Source organism: Plecotus auritus, assembly GCF_963455305.1.
Source record: "Plecotus auritus genome assembly, chromosome: 5".
In the NCBI taxonomy this organism is placed as follows: domain Eukaryota; kingdom Metazoa; phylum Chordata; class Mammalia; order Chiroptera; family Vespertilionidae; genus Plecotus; species Plecotus auritus.
The window spans coordinates 36,999,971-37,018,287 of NC_137776.1; the positions used below are offsets into that span (position 1 = coordinate 36,999,971).

The 18,317-nt window shown below is 60.9% G+C and overlaps 1 protein-coding gene and 1 long non-coding RNA gene across 2 annotated transcripts; one reads left to right on the top strand and one right to left on the bottom strand.

Moving 5' to 3' along the window:
- Window positions 1–766: 766 nt before the first annotated feature.
- On the bottom strand, window positions 767–5,195 carry LOC308248799. Its single transcript, XR_013960643.1, has 4 exons — window positions 5,063–5,195; window positions 3,821–4,042; window positions 2,582–2,724; window positions 767–1,612 (listed from the first exon to the last, which is right to left on the bottom strand). It is a non-coding gene; the product is annotated as an uncharacterized lncRNA (long non-coding RNA).
- A 1,813-nt stretch (window positions 5,196–7,008) lies between these two features.
- KLHL30 (kelch like family member 30) lies at window positions 7,009–17,014 on the top strand (the record flags this gene model as incomplete). Its single annotated transcript, XM_080668236.1, has 7 exons — window positions 7,009–7,782; window positions 8,801–8,936; window positions 10,735–10,821; window positions 11,299–11,454; window positions 12,727–12,915; window positions 13,631–13,776; window positions 15,256–17,014. The coding sequence occupies 7 exons, from the start codon at window positions 7,009–7,011 to the stop codon at window positions 15,505–15,507; spliced, it is 1,740 nt and encodes a 579-aa protein (XP_080524362.1). The 3' UTR covers window positions 15,508–17,014.
- Between the last annotated feature and the right edge of the window lie 1,303 nt (window positions 17,015–18,317).

Genomic DNA, 18,317 nt, shown 5'->3' on the forward strand with positions numbered 1-18,317 from the left:
GGTTTGGACCAAGGCCAGCAGGGGGTACCTCACAAGCATCCTGGATTCTGGGAGGACATGGGGTCGGGGTGGACTGCCAGGAGAGGGGCGAGATGGAGGCTTACACCCAGGTTTGAGGCCTGGAAGGAGGGAGAAAGCACCTCAGTAGACACCCTGCTTCCTGTGGGGTCTTATATAAACACCAGAGGCCCGATGCATGAAATTCGTGCGGGGGGGGGGGGGGCGGTGTCCCTCAGCCCAGCCTGCACCCTCTCCAATCTGGGACCCCTCGAGGATGTCTGACTGCCCATTTAGGCCCGATCCCAGTAGGATTGGACCTAAATGGGCAGTCGGACATCCCTCTCACAATCCAGGACTGCTGGCTCTCAACTGCTCGCCTGCCTGCCTTCCTGATTGCCCCTAACCACTCTCCTGCCAGCTTGATTGATGCCTAACTGCTCCCCTGCCAGCCTGATTGCCCCTAACTGCCCTCCCCTGCAGGCCTGGTCACCCCTAACTGCCCTCCCCTGCAGGCCTGGGTCCCCCCAACTGCCCTTCCCTGCAGGCCAGGTCGCCCCCAACTTCCCTCCTCTGCCGGCCTGGTCACCCCTAACTGCCCTCCCCTGCTGGCCTGATCGCCCACAACTGCCCTCCCTTGCAGACCTGGTCCCTCCCAATTGCCCTCCCCTGCTGGCCATCTTGTGGTGGCCATCTTGTGTCCACATGGGGGCAGCCATCTTTGACTACATGGGGGCAGCCATCTTGTGTGTTGGAATGATGGTCCATTTGCATATTACTCTTTTATTGGATAGGATGGTGTTCTGGGGCAGCCCCACCCATTCTGAGCCCCTCGGCCTTGGCTGGTGCTGGGAGAGCTGGTACTTTTCACGACGTTCCAGGTGATTCTGATGCTCAGCAGCCTGAACCTCGGCCCACTAGCAGCTCTTGTGTGAGAAGCAGGGTCCCCTGCAGTAGACGCTGGCCCGTAAGGCCCGTCTGAGGACCCCAGAACCCCTGCCCACACAGCAGACTTCAGTGAGGTGACCAGACTCAGAACAAGGTGAACCCCAGGGCTTCCCAATGTATTAGAAATGCACTGGAGAGAGGGGAGCCCTGTGTTCTCTCTGGCTATAATGAGTGCAGGGCACATATAAGAAAACCGCTGCCCAGAGGCAGTGAAAGAATATCCCCTCCTCGTGGCCAGAATAAACAGGCACCTGTGCGCACCAATGCGCAGGTTCAACACAAGACCACTTCTTTTTCCAGGAAGGCCCCAGCTGCCCTGGCCGGGTAGCTCGGTTGGTTAGAGCGTCGTCCTAATACACCAAGGTGGTATATTTGGTCCCTGGCCAGGCCACATAGGAGAATCAACCAAGGGTCTGGCTAGCCTGGCTTGGTGGTTGAGCACTGACCTATGGGCCAGGAGGTCACAGTTCCATTCCTGGTCAGGACAGACGTGATCTTCCAAGTCTTGATATCAAGTAGGTATCAAGACTCCCACCTTCACTGCTCCCATCTCTGGGGAAGCCGCTGCCGTGTTGGGAGCAGCCCTGTGCAGAGGCCCGTGTGTGAGGGACAGAGGCCACCTGTCCAGTCCAGCCTGCGGTGCCTCCTTGGTGCCAGCTAAGAGATCCTGAAGAAGAACCACCCAGAAACTGTGAGAGATCATTCATGTCTGTTGTTGTAAGACACTAGATGGTGGGGTCATTTGTTATGCTGCAGCAGCAAACACATACAACAGACGAGAAAATTTCAGAACGGTCACTCGGATCCACAGGCCAGAGTAGAGAAAGGTGAGACACCTCCCCCAGAAAGCTCTGCCCTGAGATACACATGCTACAGCACGATCTCGGGAAAGAAGGAATTGTCCATTATAGTCCCAAGGACGTTGTCAACTAATTAAGGGAGAGGGGGGATGACCTCATGGCCCCGTGCCCCAAATAAATCCCAGATGGAATAAGATACCCTGAGCAAGTAAGGACATAAGACACCGGCAGAGGGGGTGGGAGGGCTGGTTGCGGTGGGAGAGCCGCAAGCACAGGGACAGTGATACCTCCCCACGGAGACAGTGCGTCACTCGCCCGAGCTGGACGACCCTGGGCTGCAAGGTGACCACGCTTTAACTTGGTGACTTCGCTCTCCACATCTCCCCGGGGAAGTAATCAGAGTGGCACTATATTAGTTATCATTGTCCCAAACTGCACCCAATTGAGTGTCTTTCATAGAGGTTACTGGACAGCGCCTCCAACTTCCTGAGGTGTGGTGGGTCCCCATTAGGATGAGATTTAAAATCATGCTTTCCAAAGACCATTCACATCAGCAGTGCTTGCGATGTAAGTGACAAAGCAGGACGCAAGCACCTCCCCGCAGGCACTCTAACGACCGGGGAAGGCGGAAAGGGAGAGGCCACTGTGTTAACAGGGGTTGTCTTACTGGCTGCATTTTCTGCTTTATATTTTTATGTGTTTTCCAAATTCTCCTCAATAAGCATGTGTGGTTTTTGTCATAAAAAGAAAGCGTATTTTTTAAAACTGCACCACCGAGTGGTGATCTGTTGATGAGAATCTGGTTTGAGCCCTGGTATCGAGTTTCCCAAACTGACTTGTCATTCAAGGTGCTGGGCCTCCAATCCCCATGTCCCCGGAAGGCCTCCATTCAGTGCCCAAGCTGGGCAGCTCTGGTGACAGCAGCCTCTCATCAGAACCTCTGTCCTTGCTTCCTCCAGTGTTGACCTTTGTGTTCTGCCTGCAAACGGGGGGCAGGGTGGGGGGGGAGGAGGGCGGGGTGCAGGCACACACTGAGTCCTCTATTCCTGCTCCACCAACCCTTCCTTTCCATGCTAATGCCCAAGGCTGGGGGGAGTCCTGAAACTGTCCAGGGCCTAGGGCTGGGCTGAACTGGACTGAGCTGGGCTGGGCTGAACTGGACTGAGCTGGGCTGGGCTGAACTGGGCTGAGCTGGGCTGGACTGAACTGCACTGAGCTTGGCTGGGTTGGGCTGGGCTGGGCTGGGCTGGGCTGGGCTGGGCTGAGCTGAGCTGGGCTGGGCTGGGCTGGGCTGGGCTGAGCTGGGCTGAGCTGGGTTAGGTTGGGCTGGGCTGGGCTGAGCTGAGCTGGGCTGGGTTGGGCTGGGCTGGGCTGGGCTGGGCTGAGCTGAGCTGGGCTGGGTTGGGCTGGGCTGGGCTGGGCTGAGCTGAGCTGAGCTGGGTTGGGCTGTGTTGGGCTGGGCTGAGCTGAGCTGAGTTGGGCTGGGTTGGGCTGAGCTGAGCTGAGCTGGGTTGGGCTGGGCTGAGCTGGGTTGGGCTGTGTTGGGCTGGGCTGGGCTGGGCTGGGCTGAGCTGAGCTGAGTTGGGCTGGGTTGGGCTGGGCTGAGCTGAGCTGGGTTGGGCTGGGCTGAGCTGGGTTGGGCTGGGCTGAGCTGAGCTGGGTTGGGCTGTGTTGGGCTGGGCTGAGCTGAGCTGGGTTGGGCTGTGTTGGGCTGGGATGAGCTGAGCTGGGTTGGATTGGGCTGTGTTGGGCTGGGCTGGGCTGGGCTGGGTTGGGTTGAGCTGGGCTGAGCTGAGTTGGGCTGAGCTGTGTTGGGCTGGGCTGAGCTGAGCTGGGTTGGGCTGTGTTGGGCTGGGCTGAGCTGAGCTGGGTTGGGCTGTGTTGGGCTGGGCTGAGCTGAGCTGGGTTGGGCTGGGATGGGATGGGCGGAGCTGAGCTGGGTTGGGCTGGGCTGGGCTGGGCTGGGTTGGGCTGAGCTGGGCTGGGCTGGGCTGAGCTGGGCTGGGCTGGGCTGGGCTGGGCTGGGCTGGGCTGGGCTGGGCTGGGTTGAGGAGGGCAGCATAGATGCAGAAAACCTGTGAGTGAGCAAAGTCTGGAAGCGCCCAGTGCACATGTGATTAGCTAATCACTCATTGCAGTCCTTGTGGAGCAGCTGTGCCCCCACTGGAATGCACGCATCCTGAGAGCTCACGGCCATCTCCTCAGCAGGTAGCAGGTCCAGCAGCTGTGCCGGTGGGGCAGGTGCATCTGTCCGGGACCCAAGCTGTCATGATGCTCTGCTCCCCTTGAGAAATTACCTAACATTGCCAGAAGTGAGGGCTGTCACCCTGGGGTCCACCCAGGCCCCTCAGCACTATAAGAGCATCAGCCAGCCTGGCTGGCATGGCTCAGTGGTTGGGTGTCGACCCATAAACCAAGAGGTCGCCGGTTCAGTTCCTGGTCAGAGCACATTCCCAGGTTGCGGGCTTGATCCTCAGTGCGGGAGACAGCCAATCGATGTTTCTCATTGATGTTTCTATCTCTCTCTCTCTCTCAAATCAATAAAAACATATTTTTTTAAAAGAGCATCAACCAGTCCCTAGTGGACATTGGGAGGCCTCTGTCGGACTTGGCCCCACTGGCGCGTCCCCACACACCTAGAAGAGGTTGTTAGTAAGGCCCTTTGGGAAGGAAGGAGGGGCTGACAGATGGAAGCTCCCACCTGTCCACCCATGCGGCTCCTCTCCTGGGTCCCTGCAGGCCCTCGCCTCAGAAGCTTTGCTCTGAGATTTCGGAGACCCCTCTCGGTGCCCCAGCCCAGAACTCAGGCGGCCTCAGACGCGAGGGCCCTGGGGACCGTGTGCCCCAGCACTGCCGGGAGGCCCCTGCTGCTGGATTTCAGATGGCCCATTTCTTGGCCCTCTTCGGCTCTCACACTAACACAGCCCCACGGCAGCCCGAGGCCAAGGCCATGATACAATGGGGTCAAGGTCTCAGGATCCCGCGTCCCCGCCACCAGCCTGGAGGGGCACTCGGGATGCCTCCTCACCCCTCGCCACCGAGACGGCCCCACTGCCACCAGGGACCCCCGTTTGGAAGCCTCTGCTGACCAACTGCCTTTGTTTGTGATCAGCACTTCGTCCCACTTGGCCGAGAACAAGAGGCACGTAGATGCCTGTCAGTAACCTTGGAGAAGCGAGTGCCGTCAGCTGAGCTGGGGCCTCTGGGTGCCCCCTGAGTCCCCAGCACAGGCTCACTGTCCCATCTCCCAGACAAGGAAGGAGGAGGGAGCGGCACCCCTCAGTCAGCCCACAGGGAGGGGTGAAGCCCAGACTTACTCCCTCCTGGAATGCGTCCTGCTCTCTGTCCCGGCCCCTGGTCCCAGAGGCCTCGGCCTTCCTGCCATGATGTGGCTCGTTTGGGCTTTCAGAGTGGACAGCCCAGGAGGAGACCACACCAATCTCCTCCCCCAACCGCCTGCCCACCCGCCCTCCCTCCCAATGCAGACAGAGGCTAAAAATACCCCTTCGGCCCCACGTGGCCACTCAGCCCGGCAGGCCCTCCATGCCCCTCGGCCAGCTGGCCAGTCTTGTTTTCCGGCCGGAGTCCTCAGCAACGGGGTGCAGGGGCCCAGTGAGAGGTAGGTCCAGGGGGCTCTGGAGTGGGCAGACAGGAGGGGGAGAGGGACTGGGAGATAGTGGATTACCGTGGCAACGTCCGTGGGCTTGGTGATCACAGTGCTGGACACTTGCACGGTCATAGCGGGCCGTGGCTCCCCCAAGACACCAGATTTGAGATCATGGTCAAGCCCGGCCCTCAGGGTGGGGTGGGGACTCAGACTTTCCTCTGTGCCCAGCAAGGGGGAGGCTGGACCACACCCCAACTGCAGCCAGGGCCACAGCACCCAGCATTCGGCTGGAGCTGGATTAAGGTCCTTCCTTTGCTGCCCTGCCTGCTCAGCCCACCTCACCCCCGGCCCAGACAGGCACCAGTTGAGGCTCTGGGACCCTCCAGAAGCCCCCACCCTGAGCTGTTACTGCAGGGTGGCAGGTGTCAGCAGACAAGCCTATGGCCCCACAGGAATGTGGTTGGGCACTCCCGCCCCTGGGGCCTGTCATGGTAGCCGTGGGCCAAAGGAACCCAACAATGATGGGAATGCAAGGTCTGGGGACAGTGGCTGGCCCACTAATCTCCTGCTAACGCCCCTTCAGAGAGCAGAGCTGCCATCACCAGCCAGAGGGCCTTTGCGGGGGCGGGGGGAGGCAGGTATCAGCCAGGGCCCGCTGACCCGTCCTGTCCTGGCATGAGCTCAAGAAGGTGCTCAGGATCCCAGGTGGGTTCCCTGGGTCCGTCCCTGCTCTGTAGGATGGGGATGGGCACCAGCAGGGCGGGGAGGGACCGTCAGCTCAGCAAGGCCTCCCCACCCCAGGGGCCTGCGTAGTTCACCGCTTCTCTTCCTGGGGCTTTGTCCCCAGGGACGACGGCTGCGGAAGGCGCCCCCTGGTGGACAGACTGTTTCTCTGGGTGCAGCTCCTTGCAGCTGTGGGTAACTCCTTCTCTGGGAGGCTTTCTTAGAGTGAAATATCAGAAGAACATAAACCAACATGGGCTTAACCAAATAAGCCCAGAAGGGGATTTGCTGACTCAGACTAAATGAACACTGGGCTGTGAAATCCCACTCCAGAAAGTTTACCTTGGTTTGTCCTTACCAACCGATACCCAGAGACAACGGACACCCGGGGGTTCCGCAGGGGTTCCCCAGTCTGGCTCCCCCACTTCCTGCGGTGTGACCATAAGCAAGTGCTACTTTGTGCCTCAGTTTCCTCATCTGTAAAAGGGACGCTGAGAGCCTGCACCTCACAGGCATGTCTGTGTGGTGAAGGCGTGAGCCACCCTTGGGATGTGGCCAAGCACACGGGAGCCTGTCAGTGAGAGCTGCTGCAGAGACGTGATCACACAACCCCTTCACCATCAGCCTCTCAATCTGCAGACGAGGAAACCGGGACCGGGGCGGGCCGTGGCTCCCCCAAGACACCAGCAGGGTCATAGCAGGCCAAAGCTCCGTGTGACCAGGGACGGTGGGTCAGGAAGCCTTTCCAATGTCCCCAACGCCCTCCCCAGCCACGGCGGATCGGGGAGCAGGGGAAGCCACTGGGTGCTCAGCCAAGGCCTGTGGAGGGGTGGGAAGGACTGGTGTGAATGAGACCACCAGCCCCAGCTGACCCTGCTTCCTTCTTGCCCTAGGAGCTTCTTCCTGGGGGCTGGCCGTGTTGGCTCCGCAGTCATGGTTCGGAACGTGGACGACCTGGACTTCCACCTGCCCTCGCACGCCCAGGACATGCTGGACGGGCTGCAGAGGCTGCGCTCTCAGCCCAAACTGGCCGACGTCACGCTGCTGGTGGGCGGCCGGGAACTGCCTTGCCACCGCGGCCTCCTGGCGCTCAGCAGCCCCTACTTCCACGCCATGTTTGCAGGCGACTTTGCCGAGAGCTTCTCGGCACGTGTGGAGCTGTGGGACGTGGAGGCTGCCGTGGTGGGGCAGCTGGTGGACTTTGTGTACACGGGCCGGCTGACCATCACCCAGGCCAACGTGGAGGCCCTGACACGCACGGCCGCGCGCCTCCACTTCCCCGCCGTGCAGAAGGTCTGCGGCCGGTACCTGCAGCAGCAGCTGGATGCCACCAACTGCCTGGGCATCTGTGAGTTCGGGGAGCAGCAGGGGCTGCTGGGCGTGGTGGCCAAGGCCTGGGCCTTCCTACGGGAGAACTTTGAGGCAGTGGCGCAGGAGGATGAGTTCCTGCAGCTGTCCCAAGACCGGCTGGCCACCTGTCTGGCCAGCGATCTGCTGCAGGTGCAGCCAGAACAAAGCCGGCTGGAGGCCCTGCTGCGCTGGGTGCGCCACGACCCACAGGCCCGGGCCGCCCACCTGCCTGAGCTGCTCAACTTGGTGCGCCTGGATGCCGTGCCCAGGCCCTGCGTGCAGCAGCTGCTGGCCACAGAGCCACTCATCCTGGAGTCGGAGGCCTGTCAAGCAGCCCTGTCCCAGGGCCATGATGGGGTGAGTGGGGGAGGGGGAGCAGGGAGGGGAAGCTCAGGCACTCCACCTGCATGGGGATGGAGCGTGCGCCATTCACCCCCAAGTGCAGATTGTGCCCGTGCGTGTCAAATGTAAGGAGAAGGGGAACAGGAACACAGACAGGCATGGCAGCCGCTACCACCTGCCCCTTAGGAAGCTGTGGAGCTCTTATGGGTGCAATTTCCTATCTGTGCTGGCAGTGGGCCTGGCAGGCAGGGCAGGTCCTGATGAAGTGACAGGCCAGGGTGTGGCTGGGACAGGGAGCCGACAAGTCCACCTGCTGCTTGCTCAGGGCCTTGCTCCAGAGGATGTCTCAGCAACCAAGTCTGACCAGGGATGAGGCGCAGCCAGCTGGGGGCCCTGCCCCGTGAGGTAGTCACCTTGTAATTGCTGGTGGAAGGCGGTGCGGGCATCCATAGGAGGGGCCAGAGGGCCAGTGGAACCCCTGGGTCCTGGGAGCTCTGGACAGTGGCTACTTACCAACTAGGGTGGGATCGTTTCAGCATTTCTCACCTGCCAGGTCCATCTGAGTTGGGTGTGCACATGAGGGCCCAGGAGAGCAGGGATCCAGGCGCAGGGGAAGGCTTATGTGGGGGTTTGGGGACAGCGCCTGGGATCAGTTCCAAAGGTGGGTGCAGGAACACCTCTGGCAGGCACGTGGTGGCCACTGGAAGGAGAGCTGCTCTCACACTCAGGGCACAGGGGCAGCTGCCCTACCTCTCACTGTTCTGTGCTTTGATGTGGTCACCACACATATGGGCACACGTACACACATGGGCACATGCACATACAGGGGTGCGTGCGCGCACACACACACACACACACACACACAGGCATACACACTGACCCTTACCCACCCACGCATGTGCACCAACACGGAAGCACACCTGTGGACCCAAAGCTGTGCCCAAATGTCAAGGCTACTACCCTGCTAGCACTGGGGCCTGGGAGCGGACACAGTTGCCACCCTTCCCTCTGACTGCACCCTCCTGGCCCACAGGCACTGCCTGCCCTGCCACAGCAGCTGGAGGAGGTTCTGGTGGTGGTGGGCGGCCGCGCCCTGGAGGAGGCCGAGGAGGGCGCCGAGGAGCCCGCCCCCCATCTCGAGAATTTCGCTTTCTACAACACCAAAGCCAGTGAGTACTCCGGCATCCAGAGCTCCGCCTGCCGCCTGACAGGAGCCCTTGTGAGGTGCACAGACAACAGGCCCCTCCTGGGTGTGCCTGGGCCTCAGGGGGCTGCAGGCGAGACTGGGGGAGGGGAAGCTGACAGTGGGGGGCACTGCAGGCCCCTCTCCCTTCACCCAAAGCCCTTGGTATTATCTTTTAGGCCATGGGGCCCCAATAAGAGGTTCTGTGCCCAGACCACACGGTATGGGATGGGTGACCTGGCAGCTGCTTCCTCTTGGCGCCCTGTGCCCTGAGTGCCCCTATGGCCTCAGGGTGGGGTGCAGGCAGCCTGGGGGGTGAGCACTCAGGTTCTGCATCAGCCCGAAAGGGATTCTAATTGCAGCCTTGGAGGAGGTCACTTTACCTCCCTGAGCCTCAGTTTCCTCATCTGTGAAATGGGCTCCTTTGCACAGTTGAAATGAGGAGCCAACAGGCAGGGGCCTGCCCTGCCCTTTGATGTGCCTCTCCTGCGGGGGATGGGGAGGGCACGGGGACCCAGGCAGCTCTTTGGGCTGCACTGATGCAGGCTGGCTGGTGTCCTGGGGCTGCTGGGCTGGTCGCCAGCCACCCCCATGGCGTCAGTGGCTGGTGGGCTTGGGGCCAGCTGTCCCAGGTCAGGGGCTGACGAGAGGGGATTTCGGGCCTGACATCAGAAGATGAGCTCGGCTGACTCAGTGCGGAAGCAGCTGTCCCTCGGATCCCACTGGGAGGGGGGCAGGGGGGATGCTGGCAGGCAAAGGCCTGGTGACTGACTACTGGGCAATCCCCATGGGGTGGCACAGACATGAGTCAGGAGGGCACACAGCCCCTGCCCAGCAAGGCCCGAAGTTCTGCGTGTTCTGAAAACTGTTGTCAACGATAAACAGACTTTTCCAAGGGACGTCCCCAAGGTTGTGCCTCTCCCACAGCCTTCCATAAAAACCCAAAATGTGTCCACTTATAGGACGTAAATATTCCCACCTTTATTGTCTCGTGCTTATTTTCTCAAAGCATCTTCTCAGCATTCCTTCCTCAGCTCACCTCATGTAGCTCCATGAAGGCAGGTCTGACTTGGGTGCCTTCCTCTGTCCTAAAAGCTACCTTTGCTCAGCAGTTGCTGTGTGACAGACACATGTCATCTCGTGTAGTCCCCACATATCCCTGGGAGGTGGGAATTTTCCCCATTCCACAGGTGAAGAAACTGTGGCCAGGGCTTCCCCAGGCCACACAGCTGGTGCCTGAGAGCTGGGTGTGGACCACTCTGCCCATCGCAGGCCCACGTCTGGCCCCTGCATGCCCCTGGCTCACGTGAGCACAGAAGGGGCTCAGGGCAAATGCGTGAGGAATTCGGGAAGGAATGATGTTTCTGTTATAACCCACTAGTGACTAGAGACCAAGCCCTTTAACCCATCACCCCTCTGACTGAGGTGGGACCAGACCACCAAAAGGCCCATTTGGGGTCAGTGGGGTCAACTGCAGGGTCGTGTGAGAGCAGCCTCTGGAGCCTGGCCGCCTCTCGGCTCACCCTGGGGCTGTGCCATGTCCAGTCTGGGTGCCAGGCTCCAGGGCGCCACCAGGAGCCGGGCCTGGCAATGCACATGGAGCACCACGGGCGCCTCGGACCCCGCCCCACTGGGGTGGCCCCCACTCCTGCAGCAGCTGAGTCGCCCCTTACCCTTTTGCTGGTGAGGGGACGTCTCTGCACCACTGAGTAGAGGAGGTGTGAGGGGTGGAGGCCCCAGCAGTGAGCTCTGCAAGCTGACCCCTGCCTCTCTCCTCCTGCCAGAGAGGTGGACGCCGCTCCCAGACTTCCCCGACTTCCACAAGTGGGGCTTCTCCCTGGCTGCGCTGAACAACAGCGTCTACGTCACAGGTGCGCAGGCGGGGGCTCCCCCTTCGCTTAGTGGGATCCACAGTTTAGTTAAGACTCTTGCAGAGCTTTTCAGGGTGTGAAAACGAGGAAATTTTAGGGCCACGGGGCCACACGTGGGTGCAGGGAACAGTCACTGCCTGACGTGGACCCCAGGTGGCCTTGCCACGCTCCTGCAGCCGGGTCCTCCCAAGACGGAACTGTGTGATCAGGGGAAGGGGTCATTCTGGCCTCGCATATCTCAGAGCTTCCACGGGTGGGGTTTTAAACCACTGATCTTGCGCCTGTTATTTGTGGAGCAGGAGGGACCTCTCCAAGCCACCCTGCTAGACTGTGCCACCGTGGTCCCACCCGGCCTGGTGTCTGGCAGCACGGAGGCCTGGCCTGGGGAGAAGGGAGCAGGACCCTTGATGCCCAGTCCCCACTGGCTCAGAGACCCCAGGCTGATGGGCACCTAAGGGACAGAACCTCTCCTGGCAGGTGGCTCTCGGGGCACCAAGACGGACACCTGGTCAACCACCCAGGCCTGGTGCTTCCCAATGAAGGAGGCAGCCTGGAGGCCGGTGGCACCCATGCTGAAGGCCCGCACAAACCATGCCAGCTCGGCGCTCAACGGGGAGATCTATGTCATCGGCGGTAAGGCTACCGTCTCCATCGTCCCAGGCTGCCTCCTGCTCCTCAGAGCCCCCTCTCCACCTCTCTGCAGCCTGGGGGCCTCTCAATCCTGCAACAATGGCTCCCCATCCCCATACCCTCACTGGGGACCAGAGAGCCCCCATGCTGGCCCCAGGGATGACAAGGGCACTGCCCCCCCATCCTGCCTTCAGGAGCTCACTGTCTGGGGTAAACAGGACCCATGCCAGGGCTTCTGGGCAGGCTGGGCAGCAGAACTCCCACCTGGGCGGTGCCACCTGGGCATCCTGGAATGAGGCTCAGGCATGCGGCAGCATCCCTCCAGGTGGCTCTGATGCACTCCAGGGTCACAGGAAACAGGACGAGTCGGTCCCCAGAAGGAGACCCTTGAGGGGCTGGCCTCAGCAGAGAGAGCTACTCCCATCCCAGAACCTCAGCTCGGGGTCCTCTCCTCAGTAAAGTCCCTGGGGTACGGAGATCCACAATGGGTCCCTTTGCTGTCACCTTTGCTCCACCATGCCCCAGCCTGAGGATGGGAACCCACCTTAACTCCTTCTACCCAGAGCCCCCTCAGAGTCACCCCGGGGACACGTGTGGTTGGATGAATATTGAAAAACAAAATGCACTTGTTGAGCAAGTTTCCCAAGGCCTCTGTAGGTGACCATCTGGCCCCGAGGCCACTCCTAATTTCCTCCTGTGCTGGCCAGCCCCTCTCCCTCAGTGCTTCTCATGCTCAGCCCAAGAGCAGAGGGCATGCACAGGTCCTGCTCCAGGAACTCAGGGTCCCCAGGCTTGCCCTGCCACCCAGGGCAGAGCCCGGTCATCACCACCCCCAGGCTCTGCCGGGGGCTGGAGTGGGGGCTACTACAGCTCTGCCAGGACTGACATCCTCCTCCCAGGGAAGGGCCCCACGATGAGAGGCCTGGGTGCCAGTCTCCTGGGGGCTCCCACCAGCACCCCTCCAGTGTGCTGGGCTCTGAGGGGTTGGGAGTGGCTGGGCTTTACTGCAAGGCCCCATTACCATTCTGGAGGTAGGAATTCCTGCCTACAGGTGCCCACCTGCCATGCCACTTCTTGGTCATGTGGCCTTGGGCAAATGCCCTCACCTCTCAGAACCTCACTTCCCTCTGGAATGGAGGCAAGGCATTGCCTCCCACTCCCTTCCCTTCCTGGGGCACGCGGGGTGGTCCCTGCCTCTCTACAAAGCCCAGGCCCTGCTTTTCCAGGAATCTTCCCTTGGCCCCGCCCCCTGCAGCCCTGTCCCGCCCCCCACAGGCACCACCCTGGACGTAGTGGAGGTGGAGAGCTACGACCCCTACACAGACACCTGGACGCCTGTCAGCCCTGCCCTGAAGTACGTCAGTAATTTCTCCGCGGCCAGCTGCCAGGGCCGGCTCTACCTGGTGGGCTCCAGCGCCTGCAAGTACAACGCGCTGGCCCTGCAGTGCTACAACCCCATCACAGGTTGGAAACCCAGCGGACACGTGGGGCCCAGGGAGGAAACGAGGGGTCACCTGCACAGAGCAACAGCCCCCACCCGACTAGCGGTCACGGGGGCTGGGGGCAGAGTGGCCCAGGGCAGGTGACAGGGAAGCCCAGCCCAGATCTGGGAAGCTGGCTGGCTGCTGTATCTGCCTGGAACTGGCCTCATGGGCCAGGAGCAGTGGCCTGGACCCACAAGGCCCAGTGGCAGCAGCTCGGTCTCTGCGCTTTGGGACAGAGTTTGGCTCCAGCTGGGCTGCTCTGGCTCGGTGGCCCTTCCAGCCCAATCTCTCACCCTCTGTTCTGTCCCCTGGACAGTGGATATGATACTAGGACCCATTTTGCAGGATGGGTGTGAGGATCCCAGAGGAGACCAGCTGGACCCAGGGTCAGGTGGGGCCCCAGGTTACCAGACCAAGGGGACAGGGCAAGAAGGAGGCAGAGGCCTAGGGTGCCGGTGAGGGTGGGGCGGCCGCCAGACCAAGGCCCTGCTCAGGACCTGAGGATGAGGCTCTGAGGGCCTCCTGCCCCTGAGCCCCTCCTGCAAGCCCCCCACACCCCCTCCACCGATCCAGAGAACGTGAGGTGTGAGCAGTGGGCTCGGGTCTGTGGACCTCTACCTCCCATGCAAGGGCTCACTCCCCGGCTCAGAAGGGGGTGCTGTCTTGGAGGAGCCTCAGACCCTGTGTCCCCGCAGAAGCATGGAGTATGATCGCCTCGCCCTTCCTTCCCAAGTACCTGTCCTCGCCTCGCTGTGCGGCTCTGCAGGGGGCGCTCTACCTAGTCGGCGACAACACCAAGAAGGTCTACGTGTATGACCCGGGGGCCAACCTGTGGCAGAAGGTGGGCCTCAGCCTCGCCTCCCAGTGTGACTCCCACCCCCGGAACCCTGACACCACAGAGAGCAGGCCTGTGGACAGCGGGACCTGGGGGTGTCCCCACAGGGGAGGACAGTGAAGGGGAGATGAGGGCCCAACGCCCGGGCTGAGACCGTGAGGATGGGAGAGCCAAGGACGGGGGGATACTGGTCACTCTGAATGCTCTGTCCCCAGCATGGGGTGGCCTGTCCTCCTTGTTGGGCACAAAACCAGGCTCAGCCAGAGGTGCTTCAGCCACAGCTGAGGGCCAGGCCCAAGAGGGAAGGAATCTTCCGTCCACAGAGGTAGTCAAGCCAGGGTGCAGATTCCTGAGCTGTGGGTGAGGTGGGAGCAGCCAGCTTCTTAGCACCCCCTTCTCTTCTGCCACTGGCCCAGGGCAAGGAGTAGGAAGTGAGCATTTTGAGACTCGCCCTCGGGGGCACCAGAGCCCTGACCCTTATCCTGTTTTCTCTGGAGAAGAAGGGCAGTGCCCAGAGCCCACAATGGCCTCAGCACTGGTCAGTGCTGGGCCCTCCCCACCTGCATTGAGATTCTCAGTCCCTGGAGCCCCAGGAGGTGGCTCTGCTTCCTGCAGCCGCCCCAGGGCCTGGCCACACAGGGCCTCTGAGATCCCACTGCCCACAGCTGTCCCTTGGCGTCAGTGCTCAGCTGACCAGAGGCCCCATTACGGTGGCACAGCAGGTGCAGGGCACACGCTGCCAGGCGGGGCTTTCTTCTTGGGCCCGCTCAACTGGGCCTCGGCTCACGCCACTGCTCTGGGCAGGGTCCCAGCCATGTAGCTGCACTTGCCCTCTCCAGGCCTAAGGCGGGTAGTTGAGCGGGCGGGGGGGGCGGGGGGAGGGGAACCGCCCATTACTGCTTTCAGGTGCAGGCCACAGACAAACCTCTCCTTACTGCCATCCGGGCTCTTCCAGAAGCACCCACATCTCTCTCGGGCCTTAGGCGGCTGCTGGCCCTGACCCACACCCCTACCCAGGACACTCCTTAAGCCATGAGCCAAGGCCAGAGGTGCAGGGGCCGAGTCAAGGGCCCATGGAGCAAGTGGCCCCACACATGTGTCTGAGGCTGAGGCCACATCTGTCCCCTTCAAGAAAGCAGCTGAAAATCAGAGGCTCAGCCCAGACCTCACCCTGGGAGGCAGCTCCAGGCTCAGGCCTCCCTGTCCTCTCGCCCCAGTTCCAGAAATTAGCAGAGTTGGGCCCAGAGGAGCACGAGGGGGCTGGGAACATCGTTCTGGGCTGGGGGCCGGAGGGGGGGCAGTGGGGTCTCCCCACAGAAGGAGCTGGAGGGGAAAGAGAGTCACAGGGAGCCAGAGTGACATCCCAGGTCCCAGGTGTGCTGGTGCCCTGGATGGATGTTGGGTGGGGTGCTGGCATCTTCTCTGCATGTCCCTGGTCACCACACTCTGGCCACCCACTGGACACTGACCACTGACCACCCACAGGTGCAGTCCCTGCATAGCCTGCATGAGAACGGCGCACTGGTGCCGCTGGGCGACGCACTGTACTTGACGGGTGGCCGCTGGCAGGGCATGGATGGTGACTACCATGTGGAGATGGAGGCCTACGACCCTAGAAGGGACGCCTGGATCCGCCACGGCGCCCTGCCCCGCCTCTGGCTCTACCACTGCGCCTCCACCGTCTTCCTGGACGTCTCCAAGTGGACCCAGCCCTTCAGCCCCGCCCAGGAGCACTGAGCGGCTCCCCAGCACACCCAGAGGAAGCCAGCTGAACCCCCATGGGAGCACCCCATTTAGTTTGCTTGTTTGTTCACTCGGCGGGGGCTGGACTCAGGGCACCAGGGACATCAGAGGGACATGGTTTTGGTCTCCGCAGCCACCACACCAACTCTGAGCTAACCAGCAGCTAGACTAGAGGGAGAAGCTGCTCCCCAGCCCACAGGGGTGTCTGAGACCTCAGAGGAGCAGGGGTCCAGGAAGCATTGTGAGAACTCAATGGGCTGGCCCTGGAGAGGAAGCTGCACACAGAGTGGCCCAGGCACTGAAGCTGCTGGGGAGGGTGGGCAGCCTGGCCCCCAGCTGTGTGACCACGGCCAGCAGCCACCCTCTCTAGGACTCCGCTCCAGCTCCAGGGCCCACTGGCAGCTCAGGTGGCTGCAGGCTCGTCCCCCACTTCTCGGCCTCTGCTTGTTGGCGCCTGTTTCCCAAAGGCTGCTTCTGGGGACAAAGGAGGACCCTGCTCAGCTTTCCTGTGCCACGCCCCCGGGATGGCAGCACCCACTCAGGCACTGGAGGAAGGAGTCGTGTGTGGTGGACAGGAGAGAGGGTCCTTCTACCTGCACAGGGGCTCCGGGGGAGGTCAGCAAAGCCTTCTCAGGGGGGTGAGCAGGAGGGGTGCTCTCTGGCCAGGATTTCTATTTCTTGGGGTGGTTTGCATCCAAAGGTTCTTCATCAGAATGGAAGTCCCCAGCAGGAGGCCATGTGGGGTGGGATGCAGGGAGTGGGGACCGGGGCAGGGACCCTGTAGGGACTCTTGGGGAAGCCTCTCAGGCACGTTTGTGGCCTGCTACCAGGCAGCCTCCCGAGCAAGGGCGGTGCCCGGCGGGCTCCTGCCAGCACGTAGCAGGACTCAGGTGGTCCGCTCCCTGCTCCTTCTTACTCATCCTGAGTGAGACCTGTCACCAAGGGGACAATGAAGGGCTCTCACTGCGTGCTGAGTAGCCCTCCAGCTTTGTTACTGACTCCGTCAGGGTCACAGGCCTGCAGGTCTGGGTCCTGGGCCCAGCTTGGCTCCAGCCCCATGCAGCCTGGCCGAAGCCCTGGTAATTCCAGTATCTCTCCCTCTGGCCTGGGGTTCCTCTCCAGGGCCAACCCATGGGCTCCTCCTTGAACCCCACCAGGGACCAGAGGTGCCTCCAGCATCCTGGTTCTGAGGGAGGGTCCCTGGGCCCCCAGCTTCGTGGATCAGACCCACTTTGCTCCCAGACCTGACTCCTCATGCCCATTTCTTGTGGAGAATGAGTTTGCCCTCAGGACCCAGGTGCCGAGGGGCCTTCTGGGAGTCTGCTCCCAAAGGAACACCAGCCCCAGACCCAGGACCCCTATTCAGCTGGTGGAGTGGATGAAAATGAGGGTGAAGGTTTCTGGGACCCTTAATCTTTCTGTACGAAAATTCTGTGAAACATTTTCTAGCTATTGAAGGTGCTCAGCCAAGCGCTGTTTCAAAACAAAGACTCAGAGGTTGAAATGGACTTACTTTGATCACAAACGGGTGTTTGAAGGGCTGGTGTCCTGGAATTGGACTTGCTTTCTGCTCTTGCACATCCTCAGCAATGGGGGGCAATACCCAGGGTGGGAGCCCCTCTTCTGACTGGCTGAGCTGCCCTTATCTGGGGAGCCTAGATCAGACCAATTATGCCCTTCAGGGTCCCTGGAGGAAACATGTGACACCTCAAATTGAGTGATGGAAGAGGGTTAATGAAGGGCCATTTCCCACGTGTGTGCAAGAGCTGGAAAGCCTCCCAGGGCTAGTGGAGCTGTCACCACCCCTCTGCCCCAGGAACAAGGGGCGGAGCAGATGCAGACTCCAGAGCTGGGCAGAGAGGGCTGCCAAGGAGCTGGGCCTTTGCTAAAGGAACACAGCCACTGCCCACTGCCACCTGCAACCCAGCAGGGAGGAAGTGGCAAAATAGGGACCCAACCTCACTCTCATTTTGCCCCGCAGTCTCTCCATAGTGCCTCCCCGACCAAACCCAACCAGAATCAGAGGGAAGACAGGCCATTGCCACTGTGCGTAGCGGCCAGCCTGAGGGGGCAGACAGCAGGCAGGGAAGGGTGGACAGGGTGCCACAGTCCCATGGAAGCTTTGTAGCATACCACCAAATAACCACAAGGTGTAACAGGACAGGTGTAATTCACTAAAGGAACATCCACAGAGCAAACCAAGCCATCCTCTCCCCTTATCAAAGTCCCAGGGATACAAGGACTCTTTAGAAGGTTTGGGGCTACTGTGGACTTCCAGAAAGGGGGGGTGGACAACCTTGGAACATGTGCAAAAGCCCACCAAATTCTCAGGCCCACGAGGGTGAGGGTGGGAAACCATCTCCTCAGCACCAGGGTGCTCATGTCTGCCAGGTGGGTGCGTGCTGTCTTTCCCACAGGCAATGTTGGGTTAACTGAGGCACCACTACCCCACCCAGAAGACCCCAGTCTTCAGTGACCACACGATGTCCTCTGAAGCCAGGCTCAGCATAGCCAATTTGGACTCAACTCCCTTAAGGTCCCAGGTGAGTCAGGGTCTGGGGATATTTCCAACCACTTCCATCTGACTTGGGTTTTCTAGGATATCCCAGGCAGGACCCTTTTATTATTGAGCATCTTCCCTGGACTAGGGACAGTGATTGCTAGAATCAGGCAGTTGACACTCCCATGAAAATGTTTGTAATTAAATGAACTGGTCACATGACAATTCACTGTAGTCAATTTCAAGGACTGCTCCACTTGGTAGGTCAACCAGTTGGCCCAGTGGAAAATGACTAGAGCAGGTT